Source organism: Hypomesus transpacificus, chromosome 10 (assembly GCF_021917145.1).
Source record: "Hypomesus transpacificus isolate Combined female chromosome 10, fHypTra1, whole genome shotgun sequence".
Classification (NCBI taxonomy): domain Eukaryota; kingdom Metazoa; phylum Chordata; class Actinopteri; order Osmeriformes; family Osmeridae; genus Hypomesus; species Hypomesus transpacificus.
This window is the reverse complement of record NC_061069.1, coordinates 11,566,778-11,590,195: the sequence shown is the minus strand read 5'-3', so window position 1 is coordinate 11,590,195 and position 23,418 is coordinate 11,566,778. Positions and strand designations below refer to the sequence as shown.

The window sequence follows — 23,418 nt, the reverse complement described above, 5'->3', positions numbered from 1 at the left end:
AAAGTAAAGGCTATTTTATAGAATATTTTCAAATGCAAGCCTGATCTCACTCTCGATATATTCTCACAGGAAATGGTCTAAACCTTCCAATGAAAACCCATCGTGAACCACGAAGAGTGTTGCACATCTAGTGTGGGATAGCTCCTGTCGGTACAGTAGCACATAGCGTGAAGAATGGCTGTACACTGAATACTTTCGCTGTGGAAACTAAAGCGTGGATAAATTCAAAAACGGACCAATCCAATCCCCTGTCACATGACAGAGTCATAGGCAGAGAATGAGAGCGCGAGGGACGCAGAGCTTGAGCTTCGACACACGAGCTTACACAACGCCACACAACGCTTTACGCCCAATTTGTTTTTAATTGAAACATTTTACTCCCGCTCGGTGAGTACATTTTTCCTGACATTTTCGTAACATATTTTTTATCCTCTTTTTCTTCTTTGTCTTGGTGTGTCGACATGGGAAATTATGGTTTTACCCGTGTTTTCTCATTTTCTGCATGCAATGATTTAAATCTTGGACACACAATATTGGGGCTCCGGCGACAGCCGCTGATAAATACATGCTCGCGGACCTTTTGGTATTTTTTTTCCACTCAGAATCAGCCCAATCAGAAAGATCCAGCCTCTTATTCTTTCTTTCTTACCTTTTCTTTGTCATGTCTTATTTTGGTGTGATTTTGGTCTTTCTCCATGTTCCTGCTGTTGTTCTCAGTGCTGAAAATGTTGTGTTTTGATTTTCACCTTAGAGGATTTTCTTTTTGACATAGGTGAGAATTTAACTTTCATTCGAGTTGCCTTTTAAAAACTTTTTAAACCACTTTACTTTCAAGTCAAGTCCCTACTGTTTTGTAAAACTTTGTTAGAGACCTAGGGCCTATTTATCATCAAAATAACATCATTATATTTAAAATATGCTTATGGTACAATTCACATAGATGTACTGTATATCGTATTCGATTTTTTTAAACTTTTTTATAGTAAGTATTAATTTTGGTAAAATGGACTCTGAACTTATAATATATAATATACCATAATTAAAACAATAGGCTAGACATTTTATTGGTGGAATTGAGTGTGTTAAAGTAAACAGTACTGGAGGTGGTGCAGTGGACCTACAGTTATGCGGTATAATTTCGTATGCAAATACAAATGGAGGTCGCCTAATTAACAAATATGATCAATCACTTGACCTTGACAACAAAACTCCTTTTTGCAGGCTACATTTTTCTCAATGAATAACATTAGAATCCCATTTTTTTCCAATTACGTATAAGCTCAACTTTAGTTAAACTGAAGATAGGGAAGAAATCCATTGCACCATTCAGACTTGAAGACACAGACAGACAGGCTGGTCTGGGAACAGGTGGGGGAAGCCAAGCATGAAATATGCTTTAATGCAAACAATACTTATCTCTCGCTGGGAATGCTGGGGGAAACTGGGCCTGGAACGGCGACTGAGAGAAACAAGCTCTGAATGCTTCTTCTGAAATGAATGTCTATGAGCTCTGAGTGTGGACAAAGTTTGTTGGAGGAAGGAGCTTAACTTCTGTTCTGTGGCGGGGTGTGGATATCTGGCACCATCAGAGTTTCCTATCCCGTGCCATGATAGGGCGTGGAATCCAGACAAGCTCGGACTGAGAACCTCACAGTATGTGTGTGTGAGCGTGTGTTTTTGTTTGTGTGTGTTTATGTTGTGTGTGTGTTTGTGTTGTGTGTGTCTAAGTGTGCCAGAGACAGAGAGAGAGGGAAACTGATTTTGCATGTATATGCTTCTGTAAACATATGTATTTACAACCGTTTAAACTGGCGTTTCATTGAACTATATATTCCGCAGTACCCATTACCAATGCATCTCATTGCATTTTCTGTGTTCTAGAAGGTTCAGTGTGTTCCACGCATCATGAACATGTCATGTTTGACAAAACAACTCTGATGGGATCCATCAGTTTCAGGATGGCCAGACAAACCCTCAGAGAACTCAAGATGCAGAACCTCTGCCATGTATACAGTATATCGTGCAGACTCATAGCAATATCTTACCCTTCACGTTGCACTGTATTTGTTTCAGAACCATGGTCAGTTTCATTCCTTCGTTGTTCTAAGCGGCACAGCTTTCAGCACCATAGACAGCATTCTGATTCAAGCGTTCTGTTCCAGGGATTCCATTGAGTCGATGTGTATGCGGTGTGTTTGTTACTTGACAAAGCCTCTGCTCTCGTACATATCATGAAGAAGAAAAAAAAACCTTGAAGTGTCAACCTACCTGGGGACTTAAGGGAATTCTAAATAGAGTATCTTCCAGTTTCCAATCCATTCTATTATGTAATTTAGCCATTGGGTGACAACAACCACTACATAAAAACAACAACATATAAAGTTTGACTGAATTCAGCGAATGCTTTTTTTGAACCCTACGGACATTGCCTCGTGCTCTGTTTACAGACATTTAATCTACTACCCAGTGTTGGTGTTGCCCAATGTCACATTGCCTCTGTCTGTCCACTTAAAAGCTGAGCCATATTGTGTTATCAGCTAATTACTCCCAGTGCCAGTGACCTAGTTACTTTAGCCTGGTGGAATGGAAGCTATATTTGGCATCTACACAAGAGAGGAATTAAAGAAATGGAGAAATATCCTTGTGCCAAGAGGTACGCGAAAGCATGGCATATGTTCACTGGGCCTTTGGCACAGAGCAAACCAGCCAGCAGGAGGCTGTGGATACTCATAGCTTCATGTCTCTGTTTTAGTTAGGGTAGTGGTGAGACTTATAGCTTATAGCTATATATTATAGCTTTGATGGAATATATTCCATTATTACAATGTACTATATTGTAATGCTTACATTTTCAAGTGCAGAAAACCATTTGTAAGGTATTGTTGATTTTCGTTTTCATGTTGTGTGGAATCCAAATGTTCTACTCCATTATGAGGGGCATTACTCGTCATTGACAAGATTAAGTGTTAAGCACTTAACATCATAGTGCTGGTTGTGTTTTAATATTTGAAGAGTTATTAGAAATGTGGAACTAATGTATTTACTGGGTGACTTCAGGACAGTGTAAAAAACAAAGTTTGTGAGATGAGCTATTGCACACATTATCAAAGCCCACATCTACTGTAAGCAGTTATTCCTCACAGCAATTTCTAATGATAAGATGCAGATATGATTTATCAAACTGATAATCACTGTCTTCACCAGGCTGCATTTCTTCTTTCTTTCTTTCTCTCTCTCTCTCTCTCTCTCTCTCTCTCTCTCTCTCTCTCTCTCTCTCTCTCTCTCTCTCTCTCTCTCTCTCTCTCTCTCTCTCTCTCTCTCTCTCTCTCTCTCTCTCTCTCTCTCTCTCCTCTCCCTCTCCCTCTCCCTCTCCCTCTCCCTCTCCCTCTCTCTCTCTCTCTTTCTTCCTCTCCCTACATCTGTGGTGTCATACTGTGTGTTGCTCATCTATGTTAAACTCAGAATCAGAATGCATCCCCATAAAGCTCCTTGGTATTTTCCCACTGTCTCCATGGTCTAAGGAACATAGTTCCCAGGAGGTAGATTGGGCTGTTAGAATATGTATGCTGTTTCTACACAAATGAATAAGAAATAAAACAAGAATTAAAATATTGGATAGAGAAAAAAGGAATATGTAAATCAATGAAAATGCATAGCGACTCACTACTAACCCTATACAGTACGTGTGTCTCTCCTGCAGTTTGGTCTTTGATATTCTGGTCCTTGGCCCAGTTCTAAGCTCCTTGAAGATGATTGGCATTGAAAAGGCCCCTCTCCCCCGTTTTTGAAGTCCTCTCCTCCAACCATTGTACCCCCCCCCTTCTCTCTCTTAAAGATATATATTTTTGTGGCATTTCTACCTTTACTATTTTTATGGTGAGTGTATAGAACGACAGGAAAGGCAAGGGAGAGAGAGGGGATGGCATGCAGCTAAGGACCCAGGCTGGATTGGAACCCACTGACTGCAGTAAGGCTTCAGCCGATGTGGTACATAGACTCATCTTGTCTGTCAGACTGACTGTCTGTCTGTCTGCCTGTCTGTCTGTCTGTCTGTCTGTCTGTCTGTCTGTCTGTCTGTCTGTCTGTCTGTCTGTCTGTCTGTCTCTCTCTCTCTCTCTCTCTCTCTCTCTCTCTCTCTCTCTGCACTTTGAGTGTAGGTGAGTGAGGCAGCAGATTGTTTTGGTCCTGAAGGAGTGATTAGACTCAACTGATTTCTGTTGGGCTAGGTCCAGAAGGACCAAGTAAGAACCTCTATGATTTTGGTCTTAATTGCTAATTGAGGCATATTTAATGATTCAGCAATAGCTGCTCTGCTGTCAAGGTATAAGCTGAGTAACTCATGACTGCAGTGGAACAAGAATGTAGGACAGAGTGGTGAAGAGGTCATTGTTTCTTAAAGGACAGAACGTTATAAATAGAGTGTCCTTGCGTGGTACCAGTGAAACATTTAACTGTATAACTGTGTAAACTCAAAAACCTGATTCTCTATACAGCAGTCCAATTTCCCAAACAATCCATTTGGCTGTTTTTTAACCAAATCTGAGATTTCCGCAGAATGAACCAATTTAAAGTGATAAAAGAACCGTCATCTTGGAACCGTTGTAAGGGGCGTATTCCTGACAAGGCAACAATAATTCCTTCACCCTTCAGTATGTGGGACAAATGTTGATATCTCACTGTTGACAGGAAATGAATGAAGAAGAAGGCGAGTCAGACCCGAGCATCTCCCTTAATAATGATACATTGGCTTGGGCATTTTCAGTTGTCAACTGTCAACATATTATGTGGATGAAACGTAACGTACACCGCACTGCAGGAGAGTGAGGAGTGTTCCTGTTCCTCATATGTCATGGATGTCACTGAAGACAGCCCTGTTTCATCATTGGCAGACAGCAGAGTGAGTCACTGAGAAGCTGAGAGTGCTAAAAGGGCCTTCCTAACCCTCCCTCCCTCCTTCCTCCCCTCTCCCTCCCCCAGTTTCTCCCCAGGAGAATCCAAATACTTTACTTCTGCCTGAGGTCTAATTGTGTTGAAGGGCCTATGATTCAGTAATCCTTGGCTTGATCACAGTTAACAGTTAGAATCCATTCCAAAGTTTGTGAAAGCTAAAATACTCCCCAATAAACTCTTGGCTAGTTAGTCAGCGCTTCTGTTTTTGGGATAACATGACAACAATGGGTACGTAGACGGCATCAACATTGGATTTGAAAACATATTATTAATCATTTATGTTTGAGCCAAGTATGAGATTGGATACATTCTCTGTCTTTGAGAATATATCTGGAGCTGGTTTGAAGCAATGCTGTCGTGTCACTGGACTGGGACAGTCTCCATGAGTGTTTGCCAGCAGTCCTGTTATGCTTTTTAAAATGCTTTGAGGATTTGAAGCCTCATGAATATTGTAAAGAAACCCTTTGAAGTTATCTTTTTTTTCCAATTGGACAACCCTTCTACCGGGCTGTAGCAATGACTGAATATCGCCATGCTCTGATCTTTTTTATTAAGTTAGTAACTGAAAATTATTCTGGAAAAACGTTACGTTTAAGCAGAGTTGCAGTGTAGTTATTAGAAGGCACAGCTATTTTCATCTCAATATGGGCAAATAGACTGAAGAATCTATTGAAATGTGATCTGTACAACAGGTAGTTGCGACCTCGAAATCTTATTGGTTGACTCTTGGTTGACCATATCAACTCCACAACCTTTGGCATTATTCAAGGTTAACGCACAGGTTTATTTCTTTAAAAAAAACAGCTTATAGGTAACTATACAATACTTCCTTTATCGCTCACTGTCCAACGACGTCATTTACTCCTACTTGCCACCAATAGACTGATATTCTGTGGCCAGTTGCGTGAACAGAGGTAAGCTAGCGCTCATTTTTCTCTCAATTAAACCCACTTAACATGTACCCCGCCTGGTTGATTAGCCCGCTAATGGGATAGTCTCTATAGACTAGCTCTAATGGATATAACAGCATGGCCACTGAGTTTCATACGTAACGTACTCAAACTCCACTTATCGCAGAAGGTTCATAATGTGCCAGTGTACAAATCTGACACTGGTGAAATGAACAAAAATGTACATTAATGATTCAAATCACACAACCTTGAACTATAATGTTTGAGGTTTTTGTGTATGAGAGACAGAGACCAAGGGAGAACTGTGTCTGCCTGTCTGTCAGTGTGTGTGTGCGTGTGTGGACTTACCTGAAGGACGTGGCAAGCTATCAGGCTCATGCCCACAGCTGCCTCAGCCTCAGGTTCTGGCACACTTCACACACACTCCAGATTCACAATGAGGCGTGGTGACATAATACCACTTGTCATGACTATAGTGGCCTGTGAGATGTGGGCAAAGAAGGCTTGTAATTGCTTTGGTCTTATTATTATTGCACGATATATACTTCCTGACAAAAAACGAAATTGTTGAAGGAATCTTCCGGGAACCAATTACCTTCCAGGAGCTTCCTTTAATAGGTTCCTTATGAAAAGGTGTGTTGCCCATTGCAGTGGTGACTCTCTTTTGCCTAGAAAATTACAGTGGAAATTGATTGTAATTCGAGTAGAAAGGGGTTGGATGTGAAGGAAGGGAGACAGAAGTGGGAATAACCCCAGGTCTTCTTTGAGTTTCCTTGTTATAGTTATGCCCAAGCCATGTCCATATAGTTGTCTTTAAGTCATTAAAGACACGAGGACACTTAGTGTTTACCCTTGTTCGTTTTAAAAGTTTGCTGTTCTGGTCACTGGCGTGGATTCACCATCAGCGACGTATTAAGATTAATTACAAAGCTCCCGTGTATAGACACAAACCACACCTCTGAGCAAGGCTGCCTTCCAGACGTGATTACTCTTCTGCCACCAAAGGTGAAGGTGAGAGGCGCAGAGAGAAGGTGAGAGGCGGGGAGGGAAGTGAGTGCGACAAACTTTATGAAGGCGTGGCAACGCTCGTCCATTTTTTTAATTCCTTCCTTCTGGGCCGAGGCGTCCCTCCCTCACCTCCTGCATGCCAGCATCTGTCTCACTCGGACCACACTTCCGTCTCGGCAAAGTCCTGGGGAGGATGAGAATGACCTGACACAGTAACAGAAATGCTGCATGGTTGGACACCATGAAGAATTAACCATGTGCCTGTACTTCAAGTCAACCAGACATGCGAAAGCGTTTGGAAGAAATATGAACCGAGAGTGTGTGAGTGCATGATTGTTAGTGTGTTGCGTCCTAGTCCTCCTGACCCCGCCCCTCTAGCCCTGACCTCTTCCTGTCTCCCCAGCTGGCCCCTGCGTGTGTGTAGGATGACTGGTAAGACCCAGACCAGCAACGTGACCAATAAGAATGACCCTCGCTCCCTCAACTCCCGGGTCTTCATCGGGAACCTCAACACGGCCGTGGTGACCAAGGCCGACATCGAGGCCATCTTTTCCAAGTACGGCAAGATAGTGGGCTGCTCCGTGCACAAGGGCTTCGCCTTCGTCCAGTACGTCAGCGAGAGGAACGCCCGCGCGGCCGTGGCCGGAGAGAACACCAGGGTCATCGCCGGACAGTCGCTAGGTACATTTTTTTAATAAAAAACTTCTGTTGCTATGGTGATACGTATATGGTCGATCTGTGATTGATGGATATGATGAGTGGGCATCATAATGAGTGGGTAGGGATGGGTAAAGATATTGGTGTGTGTCTGTGTGTGTCTGTGTGTGTGTCTGCATGTTTGTGTTCGTTTGTCTGTGTGTTTGTGTGTGTGTCTTGTATCTTGTTGTGCCTGTATCCTGTGTGCACATCTTCATGTGTTCTTTAGTCATAAGCCCACTCAGAGAACACATGGTGTTCAAAAAGCCCCAAGGTCGGAACACAACACCTTGGTTCTCACTGCTTACCTGAATCGATGGAGGACTGTGTCGTAACGTCAGATATACTGTAGGAAAAAGAGAACTATGAGAGATGGGAAGGAGAAGAAGAGAAAAGAGTACACACTGCACCAATCTCTACATGTACACTAAACTCCCATACAATAAATCTTCTTTATATTACTTATTGATTAGTTTTTCCCTTCCTCTGTGAAAAATAAAATCTCTCTAAGTCTGACTCTTATTAAATATGAATAAGGGTTCCCGAGGTCATATCTGAAATTCCATCCTCGTCTTCCCCTACTGTGCATCTTCGGCCACACTGTTAGAAATGAGAGACAGGCAGATTGCAAAACTGGCATTCTGTTTATCGGACCACATTTCATACAGCTCTCGTCGAAGCAAGAGTAGGATTACATATGTTTGGTGACGTAATGTCATAGTTCAGTTAATGTTCATACTATAGCTATGTTGGTATGGCATATCAAATGTATGAGTTTGTTGTGGTTGTATGAACATGTTCAAATCTAAAGGAGATGTGTGCCTCGTTCGTGACTATACCTGCAGAGATGCTTTTTATGTTTATTTTGGTAAGCATGTGACTGAATGCAAAACAGCTTGTCACATGGCTAAGCACTGGTTTCCAACAATTTGTTTATAAAAATGACTGTGAAACACAAGCAGAGACACATTTCCTGGAACATAAAAGATGCGTGGAATCACTGTTCGATGTATGTTCCTTTATTGGCATTGAAAACATCTTGGAATTGCCAAAGTGTGCACAGGAATAGAACTAGAACCAAAATAAACTATACATCGGTCTGAAAATATGTGTAAACGTCCAAACTTTGCTTTATTTTGTATTCCCTTTTCGAGAGTTTGGAATTTAAGGGTAATTTGCCAATAGGAAAATTCTAACTGGGATTACTGCAGCCTGTTAATCTCTGTCTTTTTTTCTCTCTCTCTCTCTCTCTCCCTTTCTCTCTCTCTCCCTTTCTCTCTCTCTCTCTCTCTCTCTCTCTCTCTCTCTCTCTCTCTCTCTCTCTCTCTCTATCATACACCCACATACACACACACACAGCCACAGTCAAACAAAGACTATTAAAAACTGTATGCATATCTGTATTTTGCAGATGAACTATAGATGTCCTTGTTTGATATCTGGCTTTGGTAAATGTCACCCACTGCATATACTTCTGTTCGGCAGCCTCGCTAGGCCATTTGCTGTAAATAATACTGAGCTCAGCTCTGTTGTGACAGCGCTTCAGGTGTAGACTGCAGGTGAGGAGACACTGGAATGCTTGAGTGACTTTAATAGCCAGGAGATATTGCTGCTCAGTCTTTTCATTCACTCAATTTAATTTCATTGGACATGTCTTGATTGCCAACACAAGGACTTTAGGTAGCCTGCCTTCTCCAAATACAAGTGAATGTGACCCAAGCTGAGGTCCACACTAATGTGACCTGGGACCATAGAGATGCAGATGAAGATGTCTTCTGGTCACATAAACAAAACAGTGGAATCTAATCTTTTTGAGGATGATGCAAACCGATGTGTTGTTTCAATGAGTGACTTTGTCATGGTCTGTGACTGCACTCTGGTGGCAGATGTAGTAACTGCAGTTTAAGTTGTCTGTTCAGAATGAGCTGTGGTTGTAATGGTGCTTTGTTGGTGTTTGAAAAAGCAAAGACATAGTAAAGCGTGTGTGAAGCACAGACTTCTATTTGTATGGTGATAAAGAGGATGTTATTAATTTATACCTGCTTGCTGTCTGGAAGAGATGATTGATAGCTTGCTGTCTGTATTTGGGGTTTGGAAAGATGTACAAAGGTAGGGCAGGTATAAATGACAGGATAATGAAAGTGTCAAAGGCAATGTCACACTTATTAAAAACACTAGATGGCGCTACTGGAACAGTGATGAAATCATTAGAACTGTAAATCAGTCAACTCATTTAGTGAACTTTATCTATAAAGTGCCTTTCAAACCAAAAGTTACAAGGTGCTGAACTACAACACATACAAAATATAGATATGATACCTTTAGGAAGTTAAGAAATGTTCTTATAGAAATGAAGGCTTTAATGCTGGGATGTGTAGCTTGTCTGTGGTATTTGATATGCACATTTCCCATGGATAAAGACTGTCAGACATGGTACAATACATATACAATATATACTGTATGTGTACTGTATTGTGTCCATGCACCATACTTCATGGTGATTAAAATGAAGATTGGATGATGGTCTTAAATTTCCTTATACATCCATCAGGTATTTAACCAATTTATTTCAATTAGATTCTTTAAAGATTTCCTTATGTATGATTTAGTAAAATATCAGTAGAAAGGAAAGGCTTCTGACCATAGTATTAAGCTGTCAAGCTCATAACAAGCCTCTCTTTTCTTGCAAGGAACAAAAGAACTGTGAGACTATTAAGAACGTGAGCCAGGGGGCTCAGACAGCTGCACTGGCCCTGTCAGTGTAATTAGATATAACAATTTAGAGACTTCATCCTCAGCAGGCATAATTGCTGGAACAGCTGGGGGAACCTTCCAGAGTATTTTGTTCTGTGCTGAAGACATATATTTGGAGTCTATAGCCCATCGGTGGATAGGCAGGTCTCATGTGACTTCCATACTTAATTGAATAGGGCTTGTGAATTGATGTTTTATTGCCCTGTGTAAACCAATTAAGGGGAAAGCATAATCCCCCTTTTTATATAGCCTAACGTTTTTAGTACAATTAAATGAGAGTGAGTTTGCATACACAAAATGTATACCATGAGTTTGCCACACATTAGGCCTACATGTTCATACGTATTTTCTATCTGTACTTTATTGACCCACAAAGATCATACCCCCTGACTTGTACGAGATGACACTGGTAATTAGTTGTTTTGTAGACAATTATTTAAAATGTGAATACAAATGTGTTTGTGTCACAGAGAGACAGGCTGAATATTATAGGGTATGATTTAACTTTACGACCACTGACGCAAAATATGCCGGTTGGTGTTAGGCTACAGTTAAAGAAAATGTGTGGTTGAAGAATGTTTTTCTCTGATTGTGAGCTATAGTCTAGTGGATTTAATCGCTGTGTTGAGGAAACCTTTTGAACTCCCCTAAGCAGTCCAGCAATGGTATGGTCTGAGGTGGCTGTGTTGCTTGTGCCTCCCAGTGTATTTGATTTGCGCCGGGCGTTTTGAGCAAAGGAAACAGCACGTCGTCAGCACGACTGGAGCTTTAGCTTACTCGCATAAAACTGTTTATCACTGTCATGACGATGTACAAAGGCCGGCGCCGCAATCGATGTAAGTATTCTAAAAATATTAACAGTCGTTTATGAACTACTTTAGAAGAAGGATTGATCGAAACGCTGTAAAAAAAAAATATATATACAGCTTAAGCTTGAGAACCTGCTGAACATTTCTTTTATATGTGAAATTGGCGTTGAAAACAAAAGTAGGCTTTGCTTAATTATTTCGTGAATTGTTTTTAAATATGCTGAACTAGTTATTTGAGTTCTAAATAAGGTTGTTCTGACATGTAGCCTAGGCTACGCTTGGTTTGACCTTTATTGCCTTGATTGTCAAACAGATGTGACATTTTTGCAGGGTGTCACAGTAAACTAGCCTTGTTCCTTCTTTGTCCTAAGGATAGTTATGAAAATGACGGCAACAGAGTGGTGTCACTAAATCAAGGCTAAATTACTTGTTAAACATTGCCAACAATATTACGACCCATTGCCAACAATATTACGACCCATTTGTTGACGCATTGATAACACCTGCATACCTACAATTTTGATAGATGAGTCAAACATGACATGACATTGCGCTTTATAAAACCGACATTATCACCATCTACTAGCTCAATACCTTCTTTGTTGAAAACTATTTTAACTCCTTCACTGCATTTGAAGCAGAATGGGTAAAACCCAAAGTCCTTGTAAATATACACTCAAGCCATGAAGATATACTTAAGCTATAGATTCTATTAACAAGGGGATTTTTACATGCGTGTTTACGTTTAAGACATATGCCTTACGAATGTTCTATGTTTTAGTGGAGGGTTTCCCAAAGTCATGTTTAGCTACATTGTTACAGCCTAATCATCTAAAATAGCAATTATTCAGAATCAGTCTGTTTTAGATACTTTTGTAAATCGCACATAGTTGTGAATCAGCCTATATCCTATTGAATCACTGAACCTCGACGGTGAGGCGGCCAATCCAAGTGATGAACAGCCCAGTGAATAACAAGGTTCTGCTGTGGCTTTTGTGTCTTGGTAACTGTCCAGACTTCAGAACAACAGATTCATGAATGAGAGATCAAAGTTCCCTAGCAGATGTGTGGGCGCATGCTTCGCTGAACCGGAGCGCACATCAGCCAGTGTGTGTGTACAGGAAGTGATGTCCGTCCTCCAGGGGACAGGTTGTTACAGAACATTGCACTCGCCACTCACACGGTTACATCATGAAAAGCGAGGGAAAAAAACGAAACAGGAAAGACTGGTGAAATGTAAAGACCAGGACCAGATGAAAGTCTAGAAATCATCTCTTGGGCTGTGTACTGTAATGTTCATTAGATTTCATCATTAAAAGGAGCTAAACCCAAGATTGTTGGTATACTAAAAAAGCCATGTTTCTAACAAGGACTGGGAATACACTGATATTTCTGTTCCGTAAAAGCCTTGGTGGCCTAATTATCTTTCCAGAGTAAATTGCAGTATGCTGTTCAGAGCCAGTAGTCTTGGTCATAAAATGTCCTCACAATCTTTGTTTTCAGTGTCTGTTGGGAACATGGAGTACCATGGAGCAGTGCAGAACAGTCTGCTACCATCATAAAAAAATGTCTAGCTTCTTCGTGGCCAACCTTAACAACAAAATACTAATCAAAGTACTTCACTTTAACAAGGACGTACTCTTTCTAAATCAGCTGAAGCTCTACAGTGTGTGACTACTCCCATATGACGGCTGTATCGAGACAAAGCTGACAAGCTTGTTCTCTTGAGTGAACTGGAAGTCGTCACCTGGCGACAGACTCCACCACCTCCCTCTCTTCTTCCGACCCCGTCTGTCACATGCCCTCCCTTCCTGAGGGAACACACTCGGATGTCAAATGAAAAGAGAAAAGTCTTCATGCCCTTGAATAACGATAAACGATTATGATTAATCTCATAATACTCCCAGGGTGCGTAGAAAGAGCAGAGGTTACCTTGATTATACTGATTCCCACAAAATAAATTATAATAACACACATTCTGAGACGTTCTCTCTGGCAAATGCAGATTTTTCGGTTCAAACTCATTCCAAGGTTGAATGGTTCTTGCTCGAACCACCCTTATCTTGCTAAGCTAAAGCCTACCGATTGTCATTGGGTCTCAGGCAAAAAAACACTTGGAGTACGATAGTCTTCACATTACTTCTATCACACAAAGACGTGAAAACTCAAACTGGCAGACAGACACATTACCCAGCACTCCCACCATTATACATCATCTCCAGAGATGCTGGCGTAGACCACAGTTCTCTGAGAGCTCTGGAAATCAGTGTTGAGTCCCTTGATTTAAAAACCTCCCAATACAAGAGCCCTGAAGTGCAGATATGTCTAATGCACAAATTGTACCTAGATGGAGATTGCACAGCCCAGAGGCACATCGTCATTTAGAAGCCTTGGAAAACCCTCTTAACAAGTACAACCCCAGTGACTGGTGTTCTGCACCTGTCTTTCATTAACCGTCTCTGGAGGAGGGGATCACTCACTGAATTGCTCCTCCCAAGGTTTCTTCCATTTTTTTCTCCTCTAGTCAGTTTTTCTGGGATTTTTTTCTTGTCTACCTTGAGGGTTTAGGTTAAAGGTCAGTTCTATGGGCGTATGTGAAGCCCTCTGTGATATTGCTTGTAAAAAGGGCTATACAAATACATTTTGATTGGATTGGATTTGATGAATGGTGTGGGTGGGTGTCTTTTGCCTTTTGTCATTCCCAGTGCCCAGCTTCAAACACTATTCTATTTGCTATAATGATGACTGCCACAATGAGCCAGTGATTAAAAAAAACCCTCAAGGACATGCTAAGAGAATAAGTATCTAACACACTCACACATACACACTGTACACACAAATGTGTTTGTGAACCTGTGCTTGAATGTTGTACAGTACTATCTACATTGACATAAATTAACATTATTGAGACACGAATGTATGTCAAAGGCAGTCAGTTCAGTACATTTGATTGATGTGCCGCATACTGTACAGTAGTAACGACACGATTCACGTCTAATTCGATCCTAAACTTTATCCCACATCTTACTTTTTAGTTTCAAAGTTCAAAAGAATTAGACCTGACATAAGCTTTTCAACAAATCAAATCCTGTTACCAACGTTACAGCATACTCCTCAATCTATTGCTTAGCAACACATTACCCACATCTTTCTACTTCACTTAGAGAACATATGAACACACACACATCCTCTAACGCTTGTATATGATTATAGTAATGGCTACAATTAATCATAGCTCAGTGTGTCCCTAACTGAATTGCACTGGCATTGATTTTGAGTGCTTTTGTGTGCCCTACTCTCATTAGTGACCCCAGCAGGGAACTGAAGAATATGCTTTATAGTTAGAATGATCGCTGAGGTCTACCAAGTCTAATATTAAGAAAATACAGTTTGATATTAAATGACACAGTTTCATCCATTAGCAAAAGATTGCAAGTCTGTGCCACACGTATTTAATTTCCCACTAGGGAAACTTAAAACCAAACTGGTGTGAGCATATCTTCCTTCTTGGGCATGTAATGGAAAAAGTTGTTGGTCATAACAAACAGGAAATAATAAATATAACAGCCCACAATGTCTTGCTCCACATTTTACCTCCCAATAACATTTTATTACAGAGGCCCTTCATCCCCAAAGGTGGTTGATGAAAATCCTGGCTGCCTGTTTGAGTTTCAAAGCCATGAATAGTGACTCCTCACAAGCACTGAGCTTGCCTGTAGAGACTTTGTAGCTGCTGTGTCTGGGTTGACCTTGAGAAGCACTCAGGGCTGATTGGGTGGAGATTGAGTGGAGACAAAGACAGGCAGACATGCTGAACCACTGACACCATCTGAGACTAGCATCGAAGAAGCTGTCACTCACAGTGAGAAAGTGATGAAACCGTTTTTTAACCATAGCTGTGTACTGTATTTTACTTCAAGAGATTTTTGTAAAAACAAAAACAAAATCAGGCTTGGAAACCTGACAAAAAAAAGTTGCGTTCTAACACTCTGTAGACACTCACTTTGAAAGGTTGGGTTTTGTTGCATGAAGTGTCAGTCTGAGAAGAATTTCTCGGAAAACAATGTTGGTCTGACTCAAACTCGGCGTGAAACCCTGTGCAGCATCGCCGTGTGAGGAGGTTTTGTCTAACACCTTAATTGTGGCAGACAGGCCTGTCTGACGCTAGCCAGCGCTGTCTCACCAGTCTGTCAAAACCACTCTTTATCTCCAAGACATATTTCTGTGTCTTAAAAAGTAATCTGCTCTATCTGAAAGTCTGTTTACGCGTGAAAAGGGATGCTCCGTGTCTGTATTTTTCTGTGTCAGTTCATTTCATTTTACAGTACAGTAAAATGTGTTCTTACTACAACACGTCTGACATCATGTAATGTTTCTGTGACAGACATTAATATGGCAGGAGAGCCTAAGCCCTACAGGCCAAAGATTGGTTCAAAACGGACTCTGTCATCTATCTACAGGTGAGGATATATTCGCTCATTTCTACCTTCATTAAGATTCATTTCTCTTTCTCCTTGCCTTCTTACAAATTAATGTGCACCTGCAGTCAGTATTTGTTTATTGTGATCCCTTCCTTGTTTCCACAGTGGTTATGAATTTGACTATGATTACTACCGAGATAATTTCTACAGCAGGTATGTGAAAACGAAGGTTTTTAAGGAGATTCTAAATTGATTTGTCTTTCACAAAGCAAGACGGCAGTAGGAAACGTAAACGGTGTCATCAAAAAAGTTAAATAATTTCCCTCTTCTATTTTATTCCTTCCTTCTGTACCTACCCTCGCTCATCCTTCAATTTCAAACTTTAAATGTTTTACCTTCGCATTTTTCTATGACCTCTATCAAGTTACTGTTTAAGAGGAAGACTTGGAAGGAATAGTATTTTGAAATGCAAGAAAAATGGAACACATTATAAGAATGGTAGTGAATGTCATTATGAGTTTATTTCCCTCCATTTGGCCAGCTAATGGTTCTTTTATCTGTCTACGCACATTTAGAATGTCAGACAATCGTCTAGCTTTCCGCTTAACGCAGAAGTGGAAGTGCATGCATCTTCACTATGACATTTTTATTGTTTTGTTTACCTTGTCCGTTTTGAAGGACTGCAGGCATTCAAAAAGGGCAATCTTTTCATGGGTACTTTAAACTACACATTATGAGTCTTTCGTAACTGGGAAAGACACTGGCTAAACAGCATAAATGGACCATCTTTGTAAGAGCTTTTAGCTACAGTATTAAGACGTAGGTTATTGCTGACGTCAATTGAGCAGATGTGATAGAGGGCCGTTCTTTTTTGCAACTATAATTATTTTTAAATGTTGCCCCTTTAAAACTCTCCAGACTGTTTGAGTACCAGGGGTGTGTGCTGCCCCCCACCAGGGCGGTGATCCCCATCAAGCGCTCCAGAGTCGTTGCCCCGTCCACACGCAGAGCAAAATCCTCCTTCCCCGTCAGGACCTGCTTGTCTTCCTCCTCCTCCTCTTCCTCCTCTCGACTGCTCACCCCAGGGTCCCTGGCCACAGGCCCTCGGTGTACGTCTCTGTAGCTTCCTGTCTCTGTCATGGACCTCCCATCTTCTGCCATCCATATCTCCATCCCTCCCAATCTTCTCCATCCCTCCGCCTTCCTTATTCCCTTCCTTCAGACAGTCCTTGATAGGTCCTCACCTGAGCTCATAATGCATCCTTACTGTAGCTTGAATGCATCCTTCCAAACCAAACACCCTACAACACCATATTAGTTAACTATTCTTTCAGGCAGAGATGCCTCATTATCCTTGAGGGTTTAGGTTGGTTGAGGGGCAGTTCTATGGGCGCATGTGAAGCCCTCTGTGACATGCTCGCGTGTAAAAAGGGCTATACAAATACATTTGATTTGATTATCACTGACATCCTTGGAGTTAAAGTTTAGACCTGTACAGGACGATTACATTTACATTTAGTAGACGCTCTTATCCAGAGCGACTTACAGTAAGTACAGGGACATTCCCCCCGAGGCAAGTAGGGTGAAGTGCCTTGCCCAAGGACACAACATCATTTTTGACGGGGCAGGGAATCGATTCGGCAACCTTCTGATTACCAGCCCGACTCCCTCACCGCTCAGCCATCTGATTCCCATAACAAGTGTTTCTGTGATGTGCGTGTGATCACAAGGGGATAAACGGGGCCTAGTCTAGTTCAAAACGAGTCTCATGTGCCTGGAAAACACTTTCTCATCCTCCATGTGCGTCTGTCCTCAGTGAAGTCCGACCAGCTCCAAACCATCAAACGGGAGTTGTCTCAAATCAAGACCAGGATCGACTCCCTGCTGGGGAGGCTGGAGAAGTTTGAGAGGCAACAGCGCACAGAGCCGGGTATGCGACTGAGATGTCCCACGTAGAGACTACATGAGCCCTTGTGCTGCCTTCGGGTCACATGACCCAAAGGTTCACAACGAACCATCGTTGTGTTTACCCCATTTTACCCAACACAAAAACAAATAAAAAGTATTTTCTTTTAACCTTCGCGATGTGGAGGGTCTGAGACAGCCCAACGGTTAAAAGAAAATGCTTCACTTTGTTTTTGTATGCGGTAAAGTTGTCGCAATACGACGGTGGGTCACAATGACTGATGGGTCAGAATTACCCCGAAGATAACACAAGGGTTAACCCTGTCATGAACACAGTCTTGAATGCACAATTTCGTCTGACACTAAACGTTTTCATGTATTATTATGATCTTAAAAGTATTTTTTCTTCTGGCGTTGATGTTAACGATGCCTGAACTGGTTTTGTTTCTCTCACTCTTCACTTTTGTTACACATTAGAGGCCCAGAGGAAACAGGAAATGGTATACGATGCTCTCCAAGGAGGGGCCGCGGAGCTGTCTGGAGAAGATGACGCAGAAGGGCCTGTGGAGGTGGAAGTGGGGGAGATGACGGATGGCGGCGAAGATGACTTTGACGATGATGGCACCAACGGCATGGTGAATGGATCGATATCAGTCCACTGTGTAATCTCGAGTCTGAATAGGTCATTTTGCTTGTCTCCCATACAGGATGGAGTATAGTATCAGATGGGATTTTTTTACTTTGGACTACGTATTTAGCTGAGTCACTGAAATATGTCTGCCCTGACAGAAAGTGGGTGGAATTACAGGACTATTAACAGTTTTTTTTTTTTCGGCTTTCAGATAGAAAACCACATATCGGACATAGATAACTGAACAGGTTTAGGTATGTTCGACTTTTTGCAATATACAATCATTTAATTTTATTTTTCAAGTAATTGTTTTTAACCTGACCAAACTATGAAAATAATTGAATTAAATGTAATAGACAATGCGTCTCTGAGCATCAACAGGACAGCTTTTTCCTCATCTTTTGGTAACTTGCAAAAAAAAAAAATACAGTTCTTTAATACTCTTTCCTGCAGCAAACACATGTTAAAAGTTCCACGATTCTTCTTTTGAATTCTTGTTATGAGTACTTTTGATTTCAACAATCCTTTTAGTTTTTGCAGTAATGAGAAAGATGAAGATGATACCAGTGATTTGTTTGTTTGTTTCTGGCCTTCCTTTCAGGTTAACAAAAAGAAGCATTATTGGGAGCTGTAAGACCTGATACCAGCAGCATCAGACCATCTGGCCTGAAGGACCTTTATCGTGAAAGGGAAATGAAGAAAACGCCTGCAAAAAAGAGACTCAAAAACTTTGCGCTTGTTGACTTTATTACGACATTGGTAGCACTTGAGAGCTGTTTCATTTCTTTCTGGGCAAATGTGCTCAGACCATAAGGCAAACATGAATAACTATCGCGTTTTCTTTCTTCAGTGGTTGGGCAGGAATCATTAATATCAATCTGTTGTTTATTTAATGTATAAGAAAGTCAATGTTTCATCAAATACAACATAAAGTAATGTCTCTGCTCTGTTGTCCTCTGTCCACGTTAAGAAGAGATAAAATATGTATTTTTTGTTGGCAAAATCAAAATTAGATTTCTTCAATATGTTGAAGATTGTTTTGTCAGGGCTGTGGATGGAAAAACAAACACAAAAGGCATTATTATGGAAAGGTTCTGTTCATGGTTGGCAAAATCTAAGCTAAAGACTATTTTTATGTAGGGGCGGCACGTACAGTAGTTGGGAATGTCATGACTAGTATGTGTCTTTATTAGTTCTGTTGTACAGTAAAGATATTATTTAATGGAGTAAACCACATTTTGAAATAAATCTTTCACTCTGCAACTATTCGCAGATATACATGGTGGTGACTTAACAGGGCTTTTTGAAACCCAATGTAAAAACACGTAAACAACCCAAATAGAGCGGGTCTCACCAAAAATATGTCATATAACCTTGGCCTACAACTTTCCCACCATACAGGATGTTATATGTTAAAAGACAGAGGTTTGGAAAGATTTACTCAACCTTATTTAGGTTCTCAGATGATGCCCTTGAAAATTCAAATTAGCTGGACTGAGAGATGAGTGGCATTGGGACAGCAACAGATGGTGCGTCTAATTCCCTCTTTTCATTAGCACAAGATCATCATTTCCCCAGGTTAATGAGGGCAGTTGCTGTACTGAAGGTAATTGGTTAAATCAGTCGTTGCATGGCCAGTGGCAATTAACGACTCTCATCCTTCATTGCTCCACTATGGGTAGAAGCTCAGCGTGTGACTGACTGCATAAATCACTATTCTGGACTCGTTAGGGTAACGTACACAGTGTTTCCCACACACAGACTAATTTGTGGCGGTGCGCCACAGAATCAACACCGGCCGCCACACATTGCGTTTCGTAAAACATTTTTTTTTAATCGCTATTTAGGTTCAAACACGCAGCGTATTCGTTCAGCTGCATTTCCTTTCCCCTGCTCTCCCTCCGTCTCTCTGTCACTCATGCGTCTTTCCCACATATGCACACAGTCACTACGTCAGCACACGTTAGCAACAATGCATACACATGCCGTTCTAGTAAGACCGACAGATATCAGCGAGCCTTCAGCATTAGTGCCGTAGCTAAAAGTCGAGGAAAGTTGAGGCTACTTTTCGCTAAGTACCTTACTCACATTTACATTTAGTCATTTAGCAGACGCTCTTATCCAGAGCGACTTACAGTACTCGAAGTTTCCCCTTCGTTCTTTTGGTGAGAAGTCTCAAGAGCTAGCTACTTACTCGGCGTCATGGAGCCAACCAGTTAAATAGTTGTTTACCACTAGCGTTGCTACATGCATAATGCAGAAATGATGTTAGTTGTTGTTAATTTGTGAAGGTGTGAATCATTTTGGATTAATATTTAATGTAACAAATTATTAACAAATTAACTGTGTAACGAATTATTAACGAAGGAATTATTACGACACGACCCCCCCCCCCCCCCCCCCCCCCCCCCCCCCCCCCCCCCCCCCCCCCGGTCTGACAACCCCCACCCCTCCCCGCCACAATTAGATTTCTAATCTGTGGGAAACACTGCGTACACCATACAGCAATAGGTATTTTGCATGATTCTGCACTGAATACTCATGACATAGCCTGTAGTCGTCAGATGATTTCTGTTCATTTTCACTTTGTTGAGTTGAATGTGCAGAAGGATATCTTACACAGCATATTTGCCTACATCCTGTGCGTTAACAATGGCATCAAATACAAATGAACACTCCTTAGGCCTATAATCGATTCCACATAGCAAACAATGACAAACACAAATTTGTTACACAAGGGCACCACAATGTGAGCTTATGAACAGAGAAGCAGTGCTCAGTGTCAGACTGTAATGGCCACGAAGCTCCTCTTGAAAGAGATCAGTATCATCATACCGTGCAAGGTTGCGCTTGTTGGGTCGTGCGGTTAACTTCCTGATGGTGCACACTGTCCCTTGCCTGGCGCGCTGCTTGCATTTCTGCAGTTTTCTGTGCCCTCGCGTTAGCCATACGCGCTGCGTCAGTGGCACGACGGGCAGCTGTTTTCTCAGCTGTTTCTCGTGCCCTCGCCTTAGCCGCACACGCAGCGTTTCTGGCACGACGGGCTGCTCTTACTTCTGCCGTTTCCTCCGCCCTCGCCTTAGCCATGCGCGCAGCATCTCTGGCACGACGCGCTAAAGTCATCTCTGTCGTTTCCCTTGCCCTCGCCTTAGCCATGCGCGCAGCGTCGCTGGCACGACGGGCTGCTGTCTTCTCTGCCGTTTCTTGTGCCCTCGCCTTAGCTGCACACGCAGCGTTGATTGCCCGACGGTGTGCTTGCTGCTGAGCGGCCTCCTCATCTCGTGCTTTGGTGCAAGCAGCTGCACGTACACGGCGTTTTGCATCACGTTGCTTCTCCCGCTTAGTCCGGGTATTACGAGGCATGTTACTGAGGTTAACTTGCTCACTCAGGGTGTGGAACCAAAAATCCTGTGGAAGGAATGACAACAATCAATGTATGTACGGTTGTGAAATGGTAACATGACTTTCAATGCTTAACAAAAGCTTAATTTAACACGACAACTTTAAGCAATTTCCACACTTAACTTTACAATAGGCCTACTCAAAATTGGCTCGCTTGGGGGTAGCAAAATCACAGGCTTAGGCCTACTCCGTTAATTTAAGGCCTATAGCCCCTTCGTGATGATGACCCCAAAAATCAGTGTCCTTCGAGAAATGTCTATAAAGCTGTGTGACGATCAACAAACTACAAAACTTTAAAGAAAAAGTCTGCTATTAGAATGTCAGACAAACATGGTGGCGAAACTTAGCCTGGCTCTGCCCTCCTACGTACTTCTGCTCAATTTGGATTTTGCTTCTGTACTAGGTCTGGGAGCTTGGCTCTGAAGTCGGTTTCCAGAAACACATTTTTTGTAGGTCCAATCAGCGAACAGCGGGAGTGGCTGAGAACGATGACGTTAATGTCGTGCACTTGTTTGAGTAGTTCAATAATGGCGGCGGAGAAAGATGCGAGCGAAACTATTCTGCGGTTGTGGCAACGCAGGCGAATATAGGTTAAAGCCGGAGCAAGAACATTCCTTGCTGGGTTTTGCTGGTGGCCATGATGTTGTGGCCCTCCTCCCCACGGGGTTCGGGATAGTTTGATTTTCCAGCTACGGCAGCTAGCTCCGTTAAAGTAGTGGTGATGGAGTTGGCTAAGGCGAACGCTTGCAATTGGTTATGGCAAATCAGAGTGGCTCTGGGCGGATCCAATAAACTTCAACAGAGGACACGCCTTCAAAGAAATTAACGTTTGTCAATCGAGAGATCCCAGACCCTCTGTACAAATGAAATGTACTAGGGTCTGGTTAGGACCAGGCTAGGCGAAACTGTCCATTTGTCGCAAACCGCTCATCCAATCAGTATCCTAATACTGAAGCCTTGGGCTGTATTGGTTAAGACATGCATAATCGAATCCCTTTGTCTCCGGACAGTCGTTAATTTGCACCAAAAGAACTGTTATGTTAAATGACAATCCCAGTCACACCTTCTAGACACAATACTTCAGTACTGTTCTCATTAGTTGAAGAAGGTGAACTGAAGAAGACTCTAAAAGTATCAGGTGTGTTCCTGTAAATTTAGTTTTAAACAATTTCTAGTTTAGCGACTCATCACATTTCATCGTGACATCTAGCGACAAATCATGTGACTTACTGCAACTTAAGATATCTCCAGTTTTCATTGAGGAGCAGCAGCAAAATAACTGCCATGTCTTTTGTGTTGTCAAACAAAGTCGCATCCTCCAAGGCGAGAAAAACTGGATGTCTGGCGACTGTGAACGACTTTTCAGAGCCGATAGTTACTTCTGGTGAGATTTTTGGCGACAATAAACAGCGTTTAATGTCATGCTTTTGTTTCTTTTTTTTTTTTTACACGTTTTGCACAGTACACTCAAATGTGTTAAGCTAAATATTTCTTTGTTTGCCAAATGGTCTGCTGCCTGCAGCCACTGGGTAAGACGGTAATTAATTTGAATTTATATGCGTTGGGCAATCTTTCTTTCGTATGGCTGGTGCAGAGCCGTCTACCTTTCGTGCACAGCCTTCTACATTTAGAAGCCTCTACCTACCGGCTCTGCATCGCTGAAAGGGATCCATCGCAAGTCTGGTGGCGAATTGTTTTTAAGGGGTCTCGAGGCGCTCATCCACACAACGTCACCAGCGGCACCGCACGTCCTTGGGTTCTGACACGGACGCTTACAGAATTACAACTATGCACAGTGCTCGGTTCTTGAAATAATCGTTGGACACTCCTTGTCCTAAAATCCAACTATAAAACCACAGAGATTACTTGCTTTGCAGTACAGTATTAACTTTTTCCATGTTCCACGGACAAACGGAAGTGAAGCAACGTCA

General features: G+C 41.9%; 2 protein-coding genes across 3 annotated transcripts; one reads left to right on the top strand and one right to left on the bottom strand.

Moving 5' to 3' along the window:
- The first annotated feature begins 303 nt into the window (after nt 1-303).
- Nucleotides 304-19,023, top strand: ralyl (RALY RNA binding protein like). 2 transcript variants are annotated; one of them, XM_047028528.1, is made up of 9 exons: nt 304-387; nt 7,273-7,550; nt 15,513-15,588; nt 15,715-15,762; nt 16,468-16,658; nt 17,366-17,479; nt 17,932-18,089; nt 18,297-18,339; nt 18,687-19,023. In XM_047028528.1, exons 2-8 carry the CDS (start codon nt 7,295-7,297, stop codon nt 18,327-18,329), a joined length of 876 nt encoding a protein of 291 aa, XP_046884484.1. In that variant the 5' UTR covers nt 304-387; nt 7,273-7,294; the 3' UTR covers nt 18,330-18,339; nt 18,687-19,023. The 2 variants fall into 2 exon arrangements, with proteins under 2 accessions (XP_046884484.1, XP_046884485.1); XM_047028529.1 differs by lacking the exon at nt 18,297-18,339 and having other exon boundaries at nt 320-387.
- On the bottom strand, nt 18,823-23,409 carry LOC124473194 (uncharacterized protein C05D11.13-like). Its single transcript, XM_047028531.1, has 3 exons — nt 23,133-23,409; nt 20,921-21,493; nt 18,823-19,133 (listed from the first exon to the last, which is right to left on the bottom strand). The coding sequence occupies exons 1-3, from the start codon at nt 23,205-23,207 to the stop codon at nt 19,128-19,130; spliced, it is 654 nt and encodes a 217-aa protein (XP_046884487.1). The 5' UTR covers nt 23,208-23,409; the 3' UTR covers nt 18,823-19,127.
- Nucleotides 23,410-23,418: the final 9 nt, after the last annotated feature.